The following is a 20,030-nucleotide window of genomic DNA, read 5'->3' as shown; positions in this document are numbered from 1 at the left end:
CAGCAGGCTTTTAGGCCCGTTTCCCCTTGTTCCAAGTCTGGTTAGGTCTCCAGATCGGCTTAGACTGGGCAAAAGTTCCCTCTTGTTTTGTGTTAGAGGAAGTTGAAGCTGTGCCACTCTTGAAGTTTCAAAAGGGCAGAAAACTAGACTGTTTGGTCATTAATTTGTTGGACCTGTCTTGAGGAAGGGCGTGACCTTTTCCTCCAGTGATGTCAGAAATGATCTCCTTCAGTCCAGGCCCGAATAGGGTCTGTCCCTTGAAGGGAATGTTGAGAAGTTTAGACTTTGAAGTCACGTCAGCTGACCAGGATTTAAGCCATAGCGCCCTACGCGCCTGAATAGCAAAACCTGAATTTTTAGCCGTTAGCTTGGTTAAGTGAACAACGGCGTCAGAAACAAATGAACTGGCTAGCTTAAGGGCCCTAAGCTTGTCAATAATATCTTCCAACAGGGTTTCAACCTGTAGAGCCTCCTCTAGAGACTCAAACCAGAAAGCCGCAGCAGCAGTGACTGGGGCAATGCATGCAAGAGGCTGGAGAATAAAACCTTGTTGAATAAAACTTTTCTTAAGGTAACCCTCTAATTTTGTATCCATTGGATCTAGAAAGGCACAACTGTCCTCGACAGGGATAGTGGTACGCTTAGCTAGAGTAGAAACTGCTCTCTCTACCTTAGGGACCGTCTGCCACAAGTCCCGTGTAGCGGCGTCTATAGGAAACATCTTTTTAAAAACAGAAGGGGGAGAGAACGGTACACCTGGTCTATCCCATTCCTTAGAAATAATTTCAGAAAACCTCTTAGGGATTGGAAAAACATCAGTGTAAGTAGGTACTGCATAGTATTTATCCAATCTACATAATTTCTCTGGGACTACAATAGCGTCACAGTCGTCCAGAGTTGCTAAGACCTCCCTGAGCAATATGCGGAGGTGTTCAAGCTTAAATTTAAATGTAGACATATCAGAATCAGGTTGAAGTATCTTCCCTGAATCAGAAAAATCACCCACAGATTGAAGCTCCCCTGCTTCAGCTTCAGTATATTGTGAGGGTGTATCAGACATAGCCACTAAAGCGTCAAAGAGCTCTGTATTTATTCTAGTCCCAGAGCTGTCTTGCTTTCCTTGCAAACCTGGCAGTTTAGATAATACCTCTGTAAGGGTATGATTCATAAGTGCCGCCATATCTTGTAAGGTATACGCAATGGGCGCGCTAGATGTACTTGGCGTCCCCTGAGCGGGAGTTATAGTTTCTGACACGCGGGGAGAGTTAGACGGCATAACTTCCTCCTTGTCAATTTCTTCTGGTGATACATTTTTTAAAGCCAGAATATGGTCTTTGTAATCTATAGTAAAATCAGTACATTTGGTACACATTCTAAGAGGGGGTTCCACAATGGCTTCTAAACATAATGAACAATGAGTTTCCTCTATGTCAGACATGTTTAAACAGACTAGTAATGAGACCAGCAAGCTTGGAAAACAATTTAATAACTGTGAACAAGCAAAAAATAAAAACAGTACTGTGCATTTAAGAGAAAAAACAATCACAAACCGCAAAACAGTGAAAAAAGCAGTAAATTCTATGAAATTTTCACAGTGTGTATGATAGACTGAAATAGCATTGCACCCACTTGCAAATGGATGATTAACCCCTTAGTTTCAAAACCGGATCAAAAAAACGATAGACGTTTTTAAACAGTCACAACCAACTGCCACAGCTCTACTGTGGCTCCTACCTACTCATACGACGACTTTGGAAGGCACAAAAACCCTGTAGAGGGGTCCTATATGTCAGGGGGACTCTTTCAGGGAAGCTGGATGCCTCTAGCTGCAAAAACAACTGCGCAATTAAGGCGCGAAAATAGGCCCTTCCCAACCTGTACTCACAGTGAGAGGGCCTTAAAAAACTATCCCTAGGCAAAATCTAGTCAGCCATGTGGAAAAACTGGGCCCCAGAATAAAGTTTTATCACCATTTGTAGAAAACGTTTATATACATCAAGCAAACGTTATATCTATTAAGTAATGAGAGTAAATAACAAAAATATTACCCTTTACAGCAAGCATGATACCAGTCGTTATTAAATCACTGTAATCAGGCTTACCTTAAATAAATCAGGTACTGTCAGCATTTTCTAGCATATCATCTCTCTAGAAAAATTTAAAACTGCACATACCTCAGAGCAGGAGACCCTGCACGCCATTCCCCCAGCTGAAGTTACCCATCTCTTCAGTTATGTGTGAGAACAGCAATGGACCTTAGTTACAAGCTGCTAAGAGCATCAAAAAACTTCAGGCAGACTCTTCTTCACCTTTCTGCCTGAAGCCAAAATAGTACAACTCCGGTACCATTTGAAAATAAACTTTTGATTGAAGATAAACTACATTAATTCACCACATCTCTCTAGCTACTTCCCTTGTCGAGAGCTGCAAGAGAATGACTGGGAGTGGCAGTTAGGGGAGGAGCTATATAGACAGCTCTGCTGTGGGTGATCCTCTTGCAGCTTCCTGTTGGGAAGGAGAATATCCCACAAGTAATGAATGAATCCGTGGACTGGATACACCTTACAAGAGAAACAGAGTAACCCTGGTTTTCTATAAAAGGGGTAGCATAAATGTTAGAAGGTAAGCAAGGACTATCTCGCCGTCTTCTAACTGCTAAAAGCCACCATTACTCTTACTAAAGAGATTGACATGGACACAGCATAGGCCCAATTCTTGCTTGCAGGGAAACTACCCATAAAAGGATTAAATATCTTCAGACACCTTCGCACATCCATCCGATGCATAAGGCAAAGAATGACTTTTTTGGGGGTTTATGGGAAGTGGGAATGATACTTAACAGCTCTCCTGGGATGTTCTTTGCCTAGTAATTGAATGGATTTGTGGACTCTTCATGCCATTGGAAAGAAAAAGTTTTAATCAAAAGGCTAAAGAAACAGCAGACATCCTCTGACCCTTCCTAGGATCAGAAAGAAGATCAAACTAAAAGTTTGTCTTAAATCCTAGTAGCGGCAATTAAATATTTAACTGCCCAAACAATATCTAAGTAATGCAAAGATGTCTCATACATATAGAATGTAACATAAGGCAGTCATCAGAAAACCTTCACACAGTCAGAGCTTTGATGCAACACAGCAAACTTGGGGCAGAGGAGAGGACATTCTGCACAAATACTACAACAGATTAAGGTAAATCCCCAGATTTGTTTTTATGCTACATAATTTTAGAGATAGCCAACATAAAATATTGATAAATAAATGACTTAATGTTCATATCACATAACTTGCATTAACAGTGTAATAAACACGTCAGGTTTAGTGTGTGATTGCTGAACCTGTGCCTCCTGGTCTTTAGTTCAGTACGCTACCTACTGAGCTAATCAAAATCTTATTCAGCGAAAAAACATTTGAAGTCCTCTGAGTGTCATACACAGAACAAAATTCCTTATAGGAAGAAGAAAATTATGGCTGATAGCATGCAAAATTAGAGATACACAACTTTGAAAAAGTTGAGAGAACCTAGTACTGGAACAAATTTGTATAGTACAAACAAAGGTGAAGACAGGTTGTGTTCAATAAAACAGTTTAAAAATAGTACACAAATTAACTGATGCTAAAAAAAAAAACAACAGACTGCAGACTGAAAAAGTGAAAAAGACTCCTTGAGAAAGCTGTAGCAACAACAGTGAAATGTACGTTGGAGGATGGGTGAGGTGAAATACCGGCACAGGGTGAAACCGAAGGCGGAACTGTGCACGCTAAGGACACTGGTGGTCGGTGTTTGTTCCATCAATTCTGTGCACCTGTGTTAGTACCCCGAGTGTCTGAAAAGCATTGTTACGTTGTTTACAAAATATAAAAACATATTGTATCAGTATATACTTTATATAATAATTCATCCAAGAAACTGATCCTGCAGTGCCATTGGGTTAACAACGCTAAAATATCTCACTGCTGGTTTTAAGCTCTTAAGTGTATGAGTACCACAAAGCTATTGTCAAAAACTTGTATAAATCATGCAGTATTGCGCTACGAAATATATTTGTTTTCTTTGAGGATAACCATTTGAGGATTACATTCAATCTCTCCTGCTTCTGATATTTTTAAGTAATAAGGTGTTTGTTTATTAACTTTTTATTTTTTAATGTAAACACAGAGCCAATGTTGATGGATGTTAGAAAGTTCAAATCTTAAAACAGAATATAATCATACATTTTGATACTACAGGATAATAAATAGTTGTTTTTTTTATTTATATCTTTGCAATTATGTTCTAAAAACACAATTAATTGTTTTCCCTATTTCTATAAGGGCTGGTTGGAAAAAAAATAATAACCAAAGCATTCTCCTCTGAAGCAAATTTGAAGTACAAAGTTTAGTATGCAACTTGTCAACACCATTTACCTTCCAGTTTGTGAACCTGTGCTGTGCTGCCACAGTCAGTTTTTCAATGAGTCCTCGTAATCTCTCCTGTGTTGCATGGGAAACCAAGTTCATAACATCAGAGTTGAGTTCATTAATGTCATGCCTTTTACCTGTGCAAGCAGAGAAAATCCATTACATGTTTTATAGGAAGCTAATAATTGAAATAATTAGCACAGCAGGTAATCTGTTCCCTCTAGAAGTAATACCCATGAGAATAGACGTTTTGAGATTATTATTTTTTTTCTGGCAAAGTCAAAACTTCAAAGACATAAGACACTGCATTAATAAAGCAAAGCCTGGAGCAGAATAGAGGGTAGCCAATGTTTCTTTTAGCCCTCTAAATTTACATCTTAGCAAGGTCAGTTTTAGGACAGAAAAATATAATATACAAAAAAATGTATAGAAAATGAAGCAACATGGGGGAAAGAGTGCAACTGTTAAACCAGGTAATGTGTTGTATACAAAAAAATTATAATACAGTGTTGCAAATATAAAGTAACACTTAAATTCCAAAGGCTTTCATATATGGAGGAAAATAGATTAATACAGAATACACACTTAGAGTAAATCAATTTCTTCACACTTGATGTAGAGTGATAAGTGCTGTACACGTAGGTTTAAACTATTTAAAGGGACACTGAAATCAAATTGTTTCTTTCATGATTCAGATAGAGCATGAAATTTTAAGCAACTTTCTAATTTACTCCTATTATCAACTTTTCTTTGTTCTCTTGCTATCTTTATTTTAAACGCAGTTATGTAAATCTTAGCAACCAGCCCATTTTAGGTTCAGCACCATGGATAGCTCTTGCTTATTGGAAGCTAACATTTACCCACCAATAAGCAAGCATAACCCAGTTTCTCAATAAAAAATGGGCCGGCTCCTATGCATCACATTCCTGCTTTTTAAATAAAGATAGCAAGAAAAAGGAGATAAATTGATAATAGGAGTAAATGAGAAAGATGCTTAAAATTGCATGCTCTATCTGAATCATGAAAGAAAAAAATTGGGTTTAGTGTCCCTTTAAAAACAAATTATGCTTACCTGATAATTTGCTTTTCTTCCGTTGGAAAGAGTTCACAGCTGCATTCATTACTTTTGGGAAATAAGAGCCTGGCCACCAGGAGGAGGCAAAGACACCTCTGCCAAAGGCTTAAATACTCCTCCCACTTCCCTCATCTCCCAGTCATTCTGCTGAAGAACAAGGAACAGTAGAAGAAATATCAGGGTGAAAAAAAGTGCCAGAAGAATAAAAAGATGTCCCACATAGAAAAAGGGTGGGGAGCTGTGGACTCTTTTCAATGGAAGAAAACATAATTTATGTAAGAACTTACCTGATAAATTAATTTATTTCATATTGGCAAGAGTCCATGAGCTAGTGACATATGGGATATGCAATCCTACCAGGAGGGTCAAAGATTCCCAAATCTCAAAATGCCTATAAATACACCCCTCACGACACCCACAATTCAGTTTAATGAATAACCAAGCAGTGGGGTGATAAAGCAATGAGTAGAAAGCATCAACAAAGAAAATTTGGAAATAATTGTGCTTTATACAAAAAATCATAACCACCATAAAAAGGGTGGGCCTCATGGACTCTTGCCAATATGAAATAAATTAATTTATCAGGTAAGTTCTTACATAAATTATGTTTTCTTTCATGTAATTGGCAAGAGTCCATGAGCTAGTGACATATGGGATATCAATACCCAAGATTTGGAGTCTTCAACTAAAGAGTCACTAGAGAGGGAGGGAATAAAAATAAAAACAGCCATATTGCGCTGAAAAAATTAATCCACAACCCAAAAAAATAAGTTTATTTCATTTTTGAAAGAAAAAAACTTAAATCAAAAAGCAGAAGAATCAAACTGAAACAGCTGCCTGAAGAACTTTTCTACCAAAAACTGCTTCCGAAGAAGCAAATACATCAAAACGGTAGAATTTAGTAAATGTATGCAAAGAGGACCAAGTCGCCGCTTTGCAAATCTGATCAACTGAAGCTTCATTCTTAAAAGCCCACGAAGTGGAGACTGATCTAGTAGAATGAGCTCTCTGAGGAGGGGCCTGACCCGACTCCAAATAAGCTTGATGAATCAAAAGTTTCAACCAAGAAGCCAAGGAAATAGCAGAAGCCTTCTGACCTTTCCTAGGACCAGAAAATAAAACAAATAGACTGGAAGTCTTCCTGAAATCTTTAGTAGCTTCCACATAATATTTCACAGCTCTTACCACATCCAAAGAATGTAAGGATCTCTCCAAAGAATTCTTAGGATTAGCACATAAGGAAGGGACAACAATTTCTCTACTAATGTTGTTAGAATTCACGACCTTAGGTAAAAATTGAAAAGAAGACCGCAAAACTGCCTTATTCTGATGAAAAATCAGAAAAGGAGACTCACAAGAAAGACCAAATTAAGACTCCAAGGAGGAGAAATTGATTTAATGACAGGCTTAATATGAACTAAAGCCTGTACAAAACAGTGAATATCAGGAAGTATAGCAATCTTTCTGTGAAATAAAACAGAAAGAGCGGAGATTTGACCTTTCAAGGAACTTGCAGACAAACCCTTATCCAAACCATCCTGAAGGAACTGTAAAATTCTAGGAATTCTAAAAGAATGCCAGGAGAATTTATGAGAAGAACACCATGAAATGTAAGTCTTCCAAACTCTATGATAAATATTTCTAGAGACAGATTTAAGAGCTTGTAACATAGTATTAATCACTGAGTCAGAGAAACCTCTATGACTTAGAACTAAACGTTCAATTTCCATACCTTCAAATTTAATGATTTGAGATCCTGATAGAAAAACGGACCTTGAGATAGTAGGTCCGGCTGCAACGGAAGTGGCCAAGGCGGGCAACTGGACATCCAAACCAGATCCGCATACCAAAACCTGTGTGGCCATGCTGGAGCCACCAGCAACACAAAAGACTGTTCCATGATGATTTTGGAGATCACTCTTGGAAGGAGAACTAGAGGTGGGAAGATGTAAGCAGGATGATAACACCAAGGAAGTGTCAGTGCATCCACTGCTTCCGCCTGAACATCCCTGGACAGGTATCTGGGAAGTTTCTTGTTTAGATGAGAGGCCATGAGATCTATCTCTGGAAGACCCCACATCTGAACAAACTGAGAAAACTCATCTGGATGGAGAGACCACTCCCCTGGATGTAAAGTTTGGCGGCTGAGATAATCCGCCTCCCAATTGTCTACACCTGGGATATGCACCGCAGAGATTAGACAGGAGCTGAATTCCGCCCAAGCAAGTAACCGAGATACTTCTTTCATATCTTGGGGACTGTGAGTCCCACCCTGATGATTGACATAAGCCACAGTTGTGATATTGTCTGTCTGAAAACAAATGAATGGTTCTCTCTTTAGCAGAGGCCAAAACTGAAGAGCCCTGAAAATTGCACGGAGTTCTAAAATATTTATTGGTAATCTTGCCTCTTGAGATTTCCAAACCCCTTGTGCTGTCAGAGATCCCCAAACAGCTCCCCAACCTGAAAGACTCGCATCTGTTGAGATCACAGTCCAGGTTGGCCGAACAAAAGAAGCCCCTTTAACCAAACAATGGTGATCTATCCACCATGTCAGAGAGTGTCGTACATTGGGATTCAAGGATATTAATTGTGATATATTTGTATAATCCTTGCACCATTGATTCAGCATGCAAAGCTGTAGAGGTCTCATGTGAAAACGAGCAAAGGGGATCGCGTCCGATGCTGCAGTCATGAGACCTAGAACTTCCATGCACATAGCCACTGAAGGGAATGACTGAGAAGCTTCCTATCTAAAGGATCCTTAAAGGAAGTACTATCTTCCATAGGAATAGTGGTACGTTTAGCAAAGGTAGAAATAGCCCCATAAATTTTGGGGATTTTTTCCCAAAACTCTATAGATTTTGCTGGTAAAGGATACAATTTTTTAAACCTTGAAGAAGGAATAAAAGAAGTACCTGGCTTATTCCATTCCCTAGAAATCATATCAGAAATAGCCTCAAGAATAGGAAAAACCCCTGGGGAAATCACAGGAGGTTTAAAAACAGCATTTAAACGTTTATTAGACTGAAATTCAATAGGACTGGTTACCTCAATATCCAAAGTAATTCACCCTTCTTTTAATAAAGAACGCATATAAATAAATTAGTAGATTTGTCAGTGTCAATGTCTGAGGAAGGATCTTCTGAATCAGAAAGATCCTCATCAGAAGAGAATAAATTGTTATATTGCTGGTCATTTGAAATTTCATCAGCTAAATGAGAAGTTTTAAAAGACCTTTTACGTTTATTAGAAGGTGGAAATGCAGACAAAGCCTTCAGAATAGAATCAGAAACAAATTCTTTAAAATTTACAGGTATATCATGCACATTAGAAGTTGAAGGAACTGCAACTGGCAATGTACTATTACTGATGGAAACACTATCTGCATGTAAAAGTTTATCATGACAACTATTACAAATGACATTTGGTGGAATAATTTCTACACTTTTACAACAAATGCACTTAGCAGAAACTTCTGAGACAGGATCAGATTGGGACATCTTGCTCAATGTAAGAGAAAAAACAACATATAAAGCAAAATGATCTATTTCCTTATATGACAGTTTCAGGAATGGGAAAAAATGCAAAAGCATAGGACTCTGATAGAGAAAAAACAGAATTTATGTTTACCTGATAAATTACTTTCTCCAACGGTGTGTCCGGTCCACGGCGTCATCCTTACTTGTGGGATATTCTCTTCCCCAACAGGAAATGGCAAAGAGCCCAGCAAAGCTGGTCACATGATCCCTCCTAGGCTCCGCCTACCCCAGTCATTCGACCGACGTTAAGGAGGAATATTTGCATAGGAGAAACCATATGATACCGTGGTGACTGTAGTTAAAGAAAATAAATTATCAGACCTGATTAAAAAACCAGGGCGGGCCGTGGACCGGACACACCGTTGGAGAAAGTAATTTATCAGGTAAACATAAATTCTGTTTTCTCCAACATAGGTGTGTCCGGTCCACGGCGTCATCCTTACTTGTGGGAACCAATACCAAAGCTGTAGGACACGGATGAAGGGAGGGAGCAAATCAGGTCACCTAAATGGAAGGCACCACGGCTTGCAAAACCTTTCTCCCAAAAATAGCCTCAGAAGAAGCAAAAGTATCAAACTTGTAAAATTTGGTAAAAGTGTGCAGTGAAGACCAAGTCGCTGCCCTACATATCTGATCAACAGAAGCCTCGTTCTTGAAGGCCCATGTGGAAGCCACAGCCCTAGTGGAATGAGCCGTGATTCTTTCAGGAGGCTGCCGTCCGGCAGTCTCGTAAGCCAATCTGATGATGCTTTTAATCCAAAAAGAGAGAGAGGTAGAAGTTGCTTTTTGACCTCTCCTTTTACCAGAATAAACAACAAACAAGGAAGATGTTTGTCTAAAATCCTTTGTAGCATCTAAATAGAATTTTAGAGCGCGAACAACATCCAAATTGTGCAACAAACGTTCCTTCTTCGAAACTGGTTTCGGACACAAAGAAGGCACGACTATCTCCTGGTTAATGTTTTTGTTAGAAGCAACTTTTGGAAGATCAACGGAATGTAAGGGTTCAAACGGAACCCCCTGAAGAACTGAAAGAACTAAGTTGAGACTCCAAGGAGGAGTCAAAGGTTTGTAAACAGGCTTGATTCTAACCAGAGCCTGAACAAAGGCTTGAACATCTGGCACAGCTGCCAGTTTTTTGTGAAGTAACACAGACAAGGCAGAAATCTGTCCCTTCAAGGAACTTGCAGATAATCCTTTCTCCAATCCTTCTTGAAGAAAGGATAGAATCTTAGGAATCTTTACCTTGTCCCAAGGGAATCCTTTAGATTCACACCAACAGATATATTTTTTCCATATTTTGTGGTAAATTTTTCTAGTTACAGGCTTTCTGGCCTGAACAAGAGTATCAATAACAGAATCTGAGAACCCTCGTTTTGATAAGATCAAGCGTTCAATCTCCAAGCAGTCAGCTGGAGTGAGACCAGATTCGGATGTTCGAACGGACCTTGAACAAGAAGGTCTCGTCTCAAAGGTAGCTTCCATGGTGGAGCCGATGACATATTCACCAGATCTGCATACCAAGTCCTGCGTGGCCACGCAGGAGCTATCAAGATCACCGACGCCCTCTCCTGATTGATCCTGGCTACCAGCCTGGGGATGAGAGGAAACGGCGGGAATACATAAGCTAGTTTGAAGGTCCAAGGTGCTACTAGTGCATCTACTAGAGTCGCCTTGGGATCCCTGGATCTGGACCCGTAGCAAGGAACCTTGAAGTTCTGACGAGAGGCCATCAGATCCATGTCTGGAATGCCCCACAGTTGAGTAATTTGGGCAAAGATTTCCGGATGGAGTTCCCACTCCCCCGGATGTAATGTCTGACGACTCAGAAAATCCGCTTCCCAATTTTCCACTCCTGGGATGTGGATTGCAGACAGGTGGCAGGAGTGAGTCTCCGCCCATTGAATGATTTTGGTCACTTCTTCCATCGCCAGGGAACTCCTTGTTCCCCCCTGATGGTTGATGTACGCAACAGTCGTCATGTTGTCTGATTGAAACCGTATGAACTTGGCCTTTGCTAGCTGAGGCCAAGCCTTGAGAGCATTGAATATCGCTCTCAGTTCCAGAATATTTATCGGTAGAAGAGATTCTTCCCGAGAGCAAAGACCCTGAGCTTTCAGGGATCCCCAGACCGCGCCCCAGCCCATCAGACTGGCGTCGGTCGTGACAATGACCCACTCTGGTCTGCGGAAGGTCATCCCTTGTGACAGGTTGTCCAGGGACAGCCACCAACGGAGTGAGTCTCTGGTCCTCTGATTTACTTGTATCTTCGGAGACAAGTCTGTATAGTCCCCATTCCACTGACTGAGCATGCACAGTTGTAATGGTCTTAGATGAATGCGCGCAAAAGGAACTATGTCCATTGCCGCTACCATCAAACCTATTACTTCCATGCACTGCGCTATGGAAGGAAGAGGAACGGAATGAAGTGTTTGACAAGAGTTTAGAAGTTTTGTTTTTCTGGCCTCTGTCAGAAAAATCCTCATTTCTAAGGAGTCTATTATTGTTCCCAAGAAGGGAACCCTTGTCGACGGAGATAGAGAACTCTTTTCCACGTTCACTTTCCATCCGTGAGATCTGAGAAAGGCCAGGACTATGTCCGTGTGAGCCTTTGCTTGAGGAAGGGACGACGCTTGAATCAGAATGTCGTCCAAGTAAGGTACTACTGCAATGCCCCTTGGTCTTAGCACCGCTAGAAGGGACCCTAGTACCTTTGTGAAAATCCTTGGAGCAGTGGCTAATCCGAAAGGAAGCGCCACGAACTGGTAATGCTTGTCCAGGAATGCGAACCTTAGGAACCGATGATGTTCCTTGTGGATAGGAATATGAAGATACGCATCCTTTAAATCCACCGTGGTCATGAATTGACCTTCCTGGATGGAAGGAAGAATTGTTCGAATGGTTTCCATTTTGAACGATGGAACCTTGAGAAACTTGTTTAAGATCTTGAGATCTAAGATTGGTCTGAACGTTCCCTCTTTTTTGGGAACTATGAACAGATTGGAGTAGAACCCCATCCCTTGTTCTCCTAATGGAACAGGATGAATCACTCCCATTTTTAACAGGTCTTCTACACAATGTAAGAATGCCTGTCTCTTTATGTGGTCTGAAGACAATTGAGACCTGTGGAACCTCCCCCTTGGGGGAAGCCCCTTGAATTCCAGAAGATAACCTTGGGAGACTATTTCTAGTGCCCAAGGATCCAGAACATCTCTTGCCCAAGCCTGAGCGAAGAGAGAGAGTCTGCCCCCCACCAGATCCGGTCCCGGATCGGGGGCCAACATTTCATGCTGTCTTGGTAGCAGGTTTCTTGGCCTGCTTTCCCTTGTTCCAGCCTTGCATTGGTCTCCAGGCTGGCTTGGCTTGAGAAGTATTACCCTCTTGCTTAGAGGACGTAGCACTTGGGGCTGGTCCGTTTCTACGAAAGGGACGAAAATTAGGTTTATTTTTGGCCTTGAAAGACCTATCCTGAGGAAGGGCGTGGCCCTTACCCCCAGTGATATCAGAGATAATCTCTTTCAAGTCAGGGCCAAACAGCGTTTTCCCCTTGAAAGGAATGTTAAGGAGTTTGTTCTTGGAAGACGCATCCGCTGACCAAGATTTCAACCAAAGCGCTCTACGCGCCACAATAGCAAACCCAGAATTCTTCGCCGCTAACCTAGCCAATTGCAAAGTGGCGTCTAGGGTGAAAGAATTAGCCAATTTGAGAGCACGGATTCTGTCCATAATCTCCTCATAAGGAGGAGAATCACTATCGATCGCCTTTACTAGCTCATCGAACCAGAAACACGCGGCTGTAGTGACAGGGACAATGCATGAAATTGGTTGTAGAAGGTAACCTTGCTGAACAAACATCTTTTTAAGCAAACCTTCTAATTTTTTATCCATAGGATCTTTGAAAGCACAACTATCTTCTATGGGTATAGTGGTGCGTTTGTTTAAAGTAGAAACCGCTCCCTCGACCTTGGGGACAGTCTGCCATAAGTCCTTTCTAGGGTCGACCATAGGAAACAATTTTTTAAATATGGGGGGAGGGACGAAAGGTATACCGGGCCTTTCCCATTCTTTATTTACAATGTCCGCCACCCGCTTGGGTATAGGAAAAGCTTCTGGGAGCCCCGGGACCTCTAGGAACTTGTCCATTTTACATAGTTTCTCTGGGATGATCAAATTCTCACAATCATCCAGAGTGGATAATACCTCCTTAAGCAGAGCGCGGAGATGTTCCAACTTAAATTTAAATGTAATCACATCGGGTTCAGCTTGTTGAGAAATTTTCCCTGAATCTGAAATTTCTCCCTCAGACAAAACCTCCCTGGCCCCCTCAGACTGGTGTAGGGGCATTTCAGAACCATTATCATCAGCGTCCTCATGCTCTTCAGTATCTAAAACAGAGCAGTCGCGCTTACGCTGATAAGTGGGCATTTTGGCTAAAATGTTTTTGATAGAATTATCCATTACAGCCGTTAATTGTTGCATAGTAAGGAGTATTGGCGCGCTAGATGTACTAGGGGCCTCCTGAGTGGGCAAGACTCGTGTAGACGAAGGAGGGAATGATGCAGTACCATGCTTACTCCCCTCACTTGAGGAATCATCTTGGGCATCATTTTCAGTGTCACATAAATCACATTTATTTAAATGAGAAGGAACCTTGGCTTCCCCACATTCAGAACACAGTCTATCTGGTAGTTCAGACATGTTAAACAGGCATAAACTTGATAACAAAGTACAAAAAACGTTTTAAAATAAAACCGTTACTGTCACTTTAAATTTTAAACTGAACACACTTTATTACTGCAATTGCGAAAAAGTATGAAGGAATTGTTCAAAATTCACCAAATTTTCACCACAGTGTCTTAAAGCCTTAAAAGTATTGCACACCAAATTTGGAAGCTTTAACCCTTAAAATAACGGAACCGGAGCCGTTTTTAACTTTAACCCCTTTACAGTCCCTGGTATCTGCTTTGCTGAGACCCAACCAAGCCCAAAGGGGAATACGATACCAAATGACGCCTTCAGAAAGTCTTTTCTATGTATCAGAGCTCCTCACACATGCGACTGCATGTCATGCTGCTCAAAAACAAGTGCGCAATACCGGCGCGAAAATGAGGCTCTGCCTATGATTAGGGAAAGCCCCTAGAGAATAAGGTGTCTAAAACAGTGCCTGCCGATATTATTTAACAAAAATACCCAGATTAAATGATTCCTCAAGGCTAAATATGTGTAATATATGAATCGATTTAGCCCAGAAAATGTCTACAGTCTTAATAAGCCCTTGTGAAGCCCTTATTTACTGTCTGAATAAAAATGGCTTACCGGATCCCATAGGGAAAATGACAGCTTCCAGCATTACATCGTCTTGTTAGAATGTGTCATACCTCAAGCAGCAAAAGACTGCTCACTGTTCCCCCAACTGAAGTTAATTCCTCTCAACAGTCCTGTGTGGAACAGCCATGGATTTTAGTAACGGTTGCTAAAATCATTTTCCTCATACAAACAGAAATCTTCATCTCTTTTCTTTTTCAGAGTAAATAGTACATACCAGCACTATTTTAAAATAACAAACTCTTCATTGAATAAATAAAACTACAGTTAAACACTAAAAAACTCTAAGCCATCTCCATGGAGATGTTGCCTGTACAACGGCAAAGAGAATGACTGGGGTAGGCGGAGCCTAGGAGGGATCATGTGACCAGCTTTGCTGGGCTCTTTGCCATTTCCTGTTGGGGAAGAGAATATCCCACAAGTAAGGATGACGCCGTGGACCGGACACACCTATGTTGGAGAAAAACAAGAGGCAAACATCAATGGGGTATTGAAATAATGAAAAAAATTTGGCGCCAAGTATGACGCACAACGTAACGTAAACTTTTTTGGCGCCAAAAATAACCGGAAATGACACACTCGCATCACTAATGACGCCGCCGTGTGAAAGGTCTCGGCATCACGTATGACGCTGGAAATGACGAAGTTGCATCATAAACGTATTTTTTCACGCCAAAAATATTTTCGCGCCAAGAATGACGCAATAAAGTTTAGCATTTGACGCACCCGCGGGCCTAATACCCGCAATAGCAAAAAGTAGTCAATTGAAAAAAAGACTAAACCCCAGGTAAGAAATAAATTTCATAAAATGTTTAAATTCCCCAAATATGAAACTGACAGTCTGCTGAAGGAAATACATGAACCTGACTCATGGCAAAACATAATTTATGCTTACCTGATAAAAAAAATTCTCTTGTGATGTATCGAGTCCACGGATTCATACTTACTTGTGGGATATTCTCCTCCCCTACAGGAAGTGGCAGAAAGAGCACCCACAGCAGAGCTGCCTATATAGCTCCCCCCTTAGCTCCACCCCCCAGTCATTCGACCGAAGGCTAAGAAGAAAAAGGAGAAACTATAGGGTGCAGTGGTGACTGAAAGTTTAAAAATAAAATATATATATGCCTGTCTTAATAAACACGGCGGGCCGTGGATTCGATACATCACAAGAGAAATACATTTATCAGGTAAGCATAAATTATGTTTTCTCTTGTAAGATGTATCGAGTCCACGGATTCATCCTTACTTGTGGGATACCAATACCAAAGCTTTAGGACACGGATGAAGGGAAGGACAAGACAGGGACCTTAAACGGAAGGCACTACTGCTTGTAGAACCTTTCTCCCAAAAATAGCCTCCGAAGAAGCAAAAGTATCAAATTTGTAAAATTTTGAAAAAGTATGAAGCGAAGACCAAGTCGCCGCATTACAAATCTGTTCAACAGAAGCCTCATTTTTAAAAGCCATGTGGAAGCCACAGCTCTAGTAGAATGAGCAGTAATTCTTTCAGGAGGCTGCTGTCCAGCAGTCTCATAGGCCAAACGGATGATGCTTTTCAGCCAAAAGGAAAGAGAGGTAGCCGTAGCCTTCTGACCTCTCCGCTTACCAGAACAAACAACAAACAATGAAGATGTTTGAGGGAAATCTTTAGTTGCTTGAAAGTAGAACTTTAAAGCACGGACTACATCAAGATTGTGCAACAGATGCTCCTTCTTTGAAGAAGGATTAGGACACAGTGAAGGAACAACAATCTCTTGATTGATATTCCTGTTAGAACCAACCTTAGGGAGGAACCCAGCTTTGGTACACAAAACCACCTTATCTGCATGGAAAATATGATAAGGGGAATCACACTGTAAAGAATATAGCTCAGAAAACCTTCGAGCCAAAGAGATAGCTACTAAAAACCAAACTTTCCAAGATAGAAGCTTAATATCCAGGGAATTCATAGGTTTAAACGGAACCCCTTGAAGAACTTTAAGAACTAAATTTAGACTCCATGGCGGAGCAACAGATTTAAATACAGGCTTGATTCTGACCAAAGCCTGACAAAATGCTTGAACGTCTGGGACATCTGCCAGACGTTTGTGTAGAAGAATAGACAAAGCAGATATTTGTCTTTATAAAAAACTAGCTGATAATCCCTTCTCCAAACCATCCTGGAGAAAAGACAATATTCTAGGAATCCTAAACTTACTCCACGAGTAACCTTTGGATTCACACCAATAAAGATATTTGAGCCAAATCTTATGATAGATCTTCCTGGTGACAGGCTTTCTAGCCTGAATCAGGGTATCAATGACCGACTCAGAGAAACCACGCTTTGATAGAATCAGGCGTTCAATCTCCAAGCAGTCAGGCGCAGAGAAATTAGATTTGGATGTGTGAACAGGCCTTGGATTAGAAGGTCCCACCTCATTGGCAGAGATCATGGTAGAACCAAGGACATGTCCACTAGGTCTGCATACCAAGTCCTGCGTGGCCACGCAGGCGCTATCAAAATCAGTGAAGCTCTCTCCTGCTTTATTCTGGCAACCAGACGTAGAAGGAGAGGAAATACATAGGCCAGATTGAAGGACTAAGGCACTGAAAGAGCATCTATCAGTACCGCCTTGGGATCCCGGGACTTGGACCCATAATGAGGAAGTTTGGCATTCTGACGGGACGCCATCAGAACCAATTCTGGTGTGCCCCATAGCGGAATCAGCTGGGCAAATACCTCCGGATGGAGTTCCCACTCCTCCAGATGAAAAGTCGAATGAATTAGGAAATCCGCCTCCCAGTTCACTACTCCTGGGATGTGGATTGCTGAAAGATGGCAAGAGTGATTCTCTGCCCATCGGATTATTTTGGTTACCTCCATCATCGCTAGAGAACTTCTTGTTCCTCCTTGACGATTGATATAAGCTACAGTCGTGATGTTGTCCGACTGAAACCTGATGAATTTGGCGGCAGCAAGCTGAGGCCATGCCTGAAGCGCATTAAATATCGCTCTCAGTTCTAGCATATTTAACGGGAGAAGAGATTCCTCCCGAGACCATAAGCCCTGTGCTTTAAGGGAGTTCCAGACTGCACCCTAGCCTAGCAGGCTGGCATCTGTCGTTACAATGAGCCACTCTGGCCTGCGGAAACACATTCCCTGAGACAGGTGGTCCTGAGACAACCACCAGAGAAGAAAATCTCTGGTCTCCTGGTCCAGAAGCAGTTGAGGAGACAAATCTGTATAATCCCCATTCCACTGTTTGAGCATGCACAGTTGCAGTGGTCTGAGGTGTAGGCAGGCAAAAGGAACTATGTCCATTGCTGCTACCATGAGTCCGAAGTTTTGATTTTCTGAACTCTGTCAGAAATATTTTCATTTCTACCGAGTCTATCAGAGTCCCTAGGAAGGAAACTCTTGAAAGAGGGAAGAGAGAACTCTTTATGTTCACCGTCCACCCGTGAGATTTCAGAAAAACCAACACAATGTCCGTGTGAGACTTGGATAACTGGAAAGTTGACGCCTGAATTAAGATAAGGCGCCACTGCTATGCCCCGTGGTCGTATAACCGCCAGAAGGGACCCTTGCACCCTTGTGAAAATTCTGTGAATAGGGATGTGTAGATACGCATCTTTTAAATCCACGTTGCTCATATATTGACCCTCCTGGATCAGAGGTAGAATAGACCGAATAGTCTCCATCTTGAATGATGGGACTTTAAGGAACTTGTTTAGAATTTTGAGATCCAAGATTGATCTGAAAGTTCCCTCTTTTTTGGAAACCACAAACAGGTTTGAGTAAAATCCTAGCCCTTGTTCCTCTTTTGGGACTGGGCGGATCACCCCCATGGTATGTAGGTCTTCTACACAGCGTAAGAACGCCTCTCTCTTTGTCTGGTTTACAAACAATCGAGAAATGTGAAAATATCCCTGGGACACAATTTCTAAAGCCCAGGGATCGTGAACATCTCTTGCCCAAGCCTGAGCGAAGAGAGAGAGTCTGCCCCCTACTAGATCCGGTCCTGTATCGGGGGATACCCCTTCATGCTGTCTTAGAGGCAGCTGCAGGCTTCTTGGCCTGTTAACTCTTGTTCCAAGCCTGGTAAGGTCTCCAGACTGACTTGGACTGGGCAAAATTCCACTCTTGCTTTGCAACAGAGGAAGCTGAAGCGGGACCACTCTTGAAATTCCCGAAAGGAACGAAAATTATTTTGTTAGGTCCTCATCTTATTTGATCTATCCTAAGGGAGGGCATGACCTTTCCCTCCATTGATGTCTGAAAAAATCTCTTTCAGTTCAGGCCCAAATAGGGTCTTTCCCTTGAAAGGGATGTTCAAAAGCTTAGTTTTAGATGACACATCAGCAGACCAGGATTTAAGCCATAACGCCCTGCGTGCTAAAATGGCAAAACCTGAATTCTTTGCCGCTAATTTAGCCAGTTGAAAAGCTGCATCTGTAATAAAAGAATTAGCCAATTTAAGGGCCTTAATTCTGTCCAAAATTTCTTCTAATGGAGTCTCCATCTGAAGAGCCTCTTCTAGAGCCTCAAACCAGAAAGCAGCTGCAGTAGTTGCAGGAACAATGCACACAATAGGTTGAAGAAGAAAACCTTGAGACCCTCTAATTTTTTATCCATAGGATCTTTGAAAGCACAACCGACTTCAATAGGTATAGTTGTATGTTTAGACAGAGTAGAAATAGTTCCCTCCACCTTAGGAACTGTCTGCCACGAGTCCCGCATGGTGTCAGATATGGGAAACATTTTCTTAAAAACAGGAGGGGGGAATAAACGGAATACCTGATCTATCCCACTCCGTAGCAATAATATTCACAATCCTCCTAGGGACTGGAAAAAAAAACATCAGTGTAAACAGGAACCTCTAAGTATTTATCCATCTTACACAATTTCTCTGTGACCACTATAAGGTCACTATTATCTAGAGTTGCTAATACCTCCCTGAGCAATAAGCAGAGGTGTTCAAGCTTAAATTTAAAGGCCGTCATATTAGAATCTGTCTGAAGAAGCGTCTTTCCTGAGTCAGAAATTTCTCCCTCAGATAACAAATCCCTCACCCCTTCAGAGCATTGTGAGGGCATATCAGATACGGCTACTAAAGCATCAGACTGCTCAGCATTTTTCCTTAACCCAGAGCTGTCCCGCTTTCCTTGTAAACCAGGCAGTTTGGATAAAACCTCTGTGAGGGTTGTATTCAAAACTGTGGCCATATCTTGTAAAATAAATGAATTTGACGCACTAGAGGTACTTGGCGTCACTTGTGCGGGCGTTACTGGTTGTGACACTTGGGGAGAGGCTAGATGCTAAACCCTCATTTACTTCTGACTGAGAATCATCTATTGCTCTATTTTTAAGTGCTAATATATGTTCGTTATAGTTTATAGACATATCAGTACAATTGGGACACATTCTAAGAGGGGGTACCACAATGGCTTCCAAACATATTGAACAAGGATTTTCCTTGGTGTCAGACATGTTAAACAGGCTAGTAATGTAACAATCAAGCTTGGAAAACACTGTAATCAAAGTAAATAACACTTAGAAATAAAATGGTACTGTGCCTTTAAGAGAAAAAAAGCTGCACAAATTCTGCAAAACAGTGTAAAAAAGCAGTAAACATAACATAATGTTTACAGTAGTATCATATAGCCTTAGTAACTTTGCAAAGCTATGCAAACAAACAATTAACCCCTTAAT

The 20,030-nt window shown here is 41.4% G+C and overlaps 1 protein-coding gene across 1 annotated transcript in view; it reads right to left on the bottom strand.

Annotated features, from left to right (window-relative positions):
• Positions 1 to 20,030, bottom strand: part of TAF4B (TATA-box binding protein associated factor 4b) — a 920,546-nt gene that overhangs the window by 384,803 nt on the left and 515,713 nt on the right. Inside the window, exon 11 of the mRNA XM_053714992.1 lies at positions 4,404 to 4,534. Within this exon, the coding sequence (XP_053570967.1) occupies positions 4,404 to 4,534 (131 nt within the window). The remainder of the gene's footprint in view (positions 1 to 4,403; positions 4,535 to 20,030) is intronic.

Source organism: Bombina bombina, chromosome 5 (assembly GCF_027579735.1).
Source record: "Bombina bombina isolate aBomBom1 chromosome 5, aBomBom1.pri, whole genome shotgun sequence".
In the NCBI taxonomy this organism is placed as follows: Eukaryota; Metazoa; Chordata; class Amphibia; order Anura; family Bombinatoridae; genus Bombina; species Bombina bombina.
The sequence above is the reverse complement of the archived record's forward strand: the minus strand, read 5'-3'. Positions and strand labels throughout refer to the sequence as shown.